Genomic DNA, 1,950 nt, shown 5'->3' with positions numbered 1-1,950 from the left:
TATTCTCCAAAAAAATTTGGGCTTGTTTGTGTTACATTGCTTTTGTCGAAGGTAATTGATTTTGAATCGATCACAAACTATAGGTCAAAAGAACTTTGATATAAATAACTTAAGCATACCTCAAATAATGATTTATTGTAGAATTATATATTGCTTGGTTGAAAACAAATTGAAGGTAGATTTCATCCCATGTCTTGGGAGTCGAGAGTTATATTCTCAAAGGAGATGAACTAATATAGTTCACTATTGATAACAACTAATATTTTCTTTGATGATAGTTAAGATTTTTTCAACCACACGAGGAAATATCATAGCTCTTTTTAGGGAAATCCTCTTCCTAACGTATATAAATAGGGAGCATGGTATCAAACATAAATAATATTTTCTTTATTTCATTTCTAACATGATATCATTTCATTTCTCATATTCTCCTTCACCTCTATCTTCAGCTCCTCCTTTAACCCTATAGCTCTCGACTCAACATGGATGGGTAGATATAAGCTGATAGGAGATGCACACAACACAATGGTCCTTTAGAGATCCACCTTCTTGTCTTCGTTGCTGCTCCATTGAAGCTTCTCCATGTCTATTGCATCGTCTCCGCCGGCAATGCTCACCACCCGGGGGCCCCTGATCTTTTTCGGTGCTAGCTTCGGAAGCGCCACTATCAACACACCGTCCTCTAGCTTGGCACTCACAAAGTTGAGATCGACATTGTTCGGTAGCCGAAACTGGCGCCAGAACTTACCGTAGGAGCGCTCCACTAGTGATTCACTGCTGGCTGCCCCTTCCCGATACATTGCAACTCCATTCAACTAGAGAACCATTCAAATAAGCCCAAACTCATAAAGCACATAGTCAATTCGGAAGAAACTCTTTCTCGCTGTCCGACATCACCCCGTTGCCAGTTTTATCCTCCCTACATCAGCATCTTCTCTTCTTCGTGGCTGACGCTCCTAAAGGAAGCATAGTCGTAGCCTCTATTTCTACTACCAATTGTTGCTCCCTCGCCAACTGAAGTCTTCTACTGAAGATTCCTTCCGCTTCTTCCTCCGTCGAAGTCTCCTTCAAGTTGGCTCTATGATTTTGCCATCTGCCTCCTCTACCGAGGGCTCCTCTCCCTCAGACTCCATCGCCCTTTCGTCCACTGAACTCAGCTGCAAGCTGTAATCTGCACCGATCGCAGCCATTGTCGCTTATTGCGAACCGCTGCCTCGCCGTCAACTGCCACAAGCACAGCTTGCAGCAGAACAGACCTGCTCCTCCAGGCCGCACCTTCAGCTCACTGGAACCTATACAACATCTCTACTTCGACTCTTCCTCCTTCGTGTCTTCACCGACGACGCACCCGCACTACTCTTCCCATTCTTCACCGCCCTAATCCTCAACTGCAAGAACTGCTGATCGAAGATCTACAGCTTTGCTCAATATTGAACAACCAAACCAGTCTGCACAGAGCTAAACACATCTAACAAAGAACTCGTCTTCCGGCAACCCACCTCAAGCGATGCTGATCTGCACCGACATCACTACCGTCGTTGCAGCAACAGTCCCAAGGAAGAAGTATGACTCATTGCACCAAATCGTAGTAGTCTTCTCACCCACCTTGTAGAGTCCCACTTTGCTTCTTTAGATTGGTACATATCCTCAACATGTCCTCATCATTTACATATGACGCTCCAATTACTATCCCTATAGGAAACCATAGTACTTTTCCCTTATAGGCCTTATTTCCATAAATGTTGTAACTTTCATCCCCCTTTAAGTTATCCAAAGATGGTAACTATGTATCCTAGCGTGCTCAATTTTCTAATCTCCTATTTGGCTATGATCTACTAGGCTACGTTGATGACTCTCTCCGTTGTCCACCAACGATGCTCAACATCCCAGGAGCACCCAATCTAGTATCAAATCTGGACTACAAACTATGATTACATCAAGATCGTCTCA

General features: G+C 43.7%; 1 protein-coding gene across 1 annotated transcript; it reads right to left on the bottom strand.

Annotated features, from left to right (window-relative positions):
• Nucleotides 1-533: 533 nt before the first annotated feature.
• On the bottom strand, nucleotides 534-1,190 carry LOC103982063 (22.0 kDa heat shock protein-like). Its single transcript, XM_009398867.2, has 2 exons — nucleotides 1,107-1,190; nucleotides 534-815 (listed from the first exon to the last, which is right to left on the bottom strand). The coding sequence occupies exons 1-2, from the start codon at nucleotides 1,188-1,190 to the stop codon at nucleotides 534-536; spliced, it is 366 nt and encodes a 121-aa protein (XP_009397142.2).
• Nucleotides 1,191-1,950: the final 760 nt, after the last annotated feature.

Source organism: Musa acuminata, chromosome BXJ2-4 (assembly GCF_036884655.1).
Source record: "Musa acuminata AAA Group cultivar baxijiao chromosome BXJ2-4, Cavendish_Baxijiao_AAA, whole genome shotgun sequence".
NCBI lineage: Eukaryota > Viridiplantae > Streptophyta > Magnoliopsida > Zingiberales > Musaceae > Musa > Musa acuminata.
Note: the sequence above shows the minus strand (reverse complement) of the source record. Positions and strands in the feature narration are given on the sequence as shown.

What these genes read in the sequence shown, in the direction of transcription:
- LOC103982063 (XM_009398867.2), bottom strand. Translation starts at nt 1,190, where the DNA reads ATGGCTGCGATCGGTGCAGATTACAGCTTGCAGCTGAGTTCAGTGGAC. An exon ending in CTGAGGGAGAGGAGCCCTCG is followed by an intron (nt 816 to 1,106) that starts GTAGAGGAGGCA and finishes ATGGTTCTCTAG; the next exon opens with TTGAATGGAGTTGCAATGTA.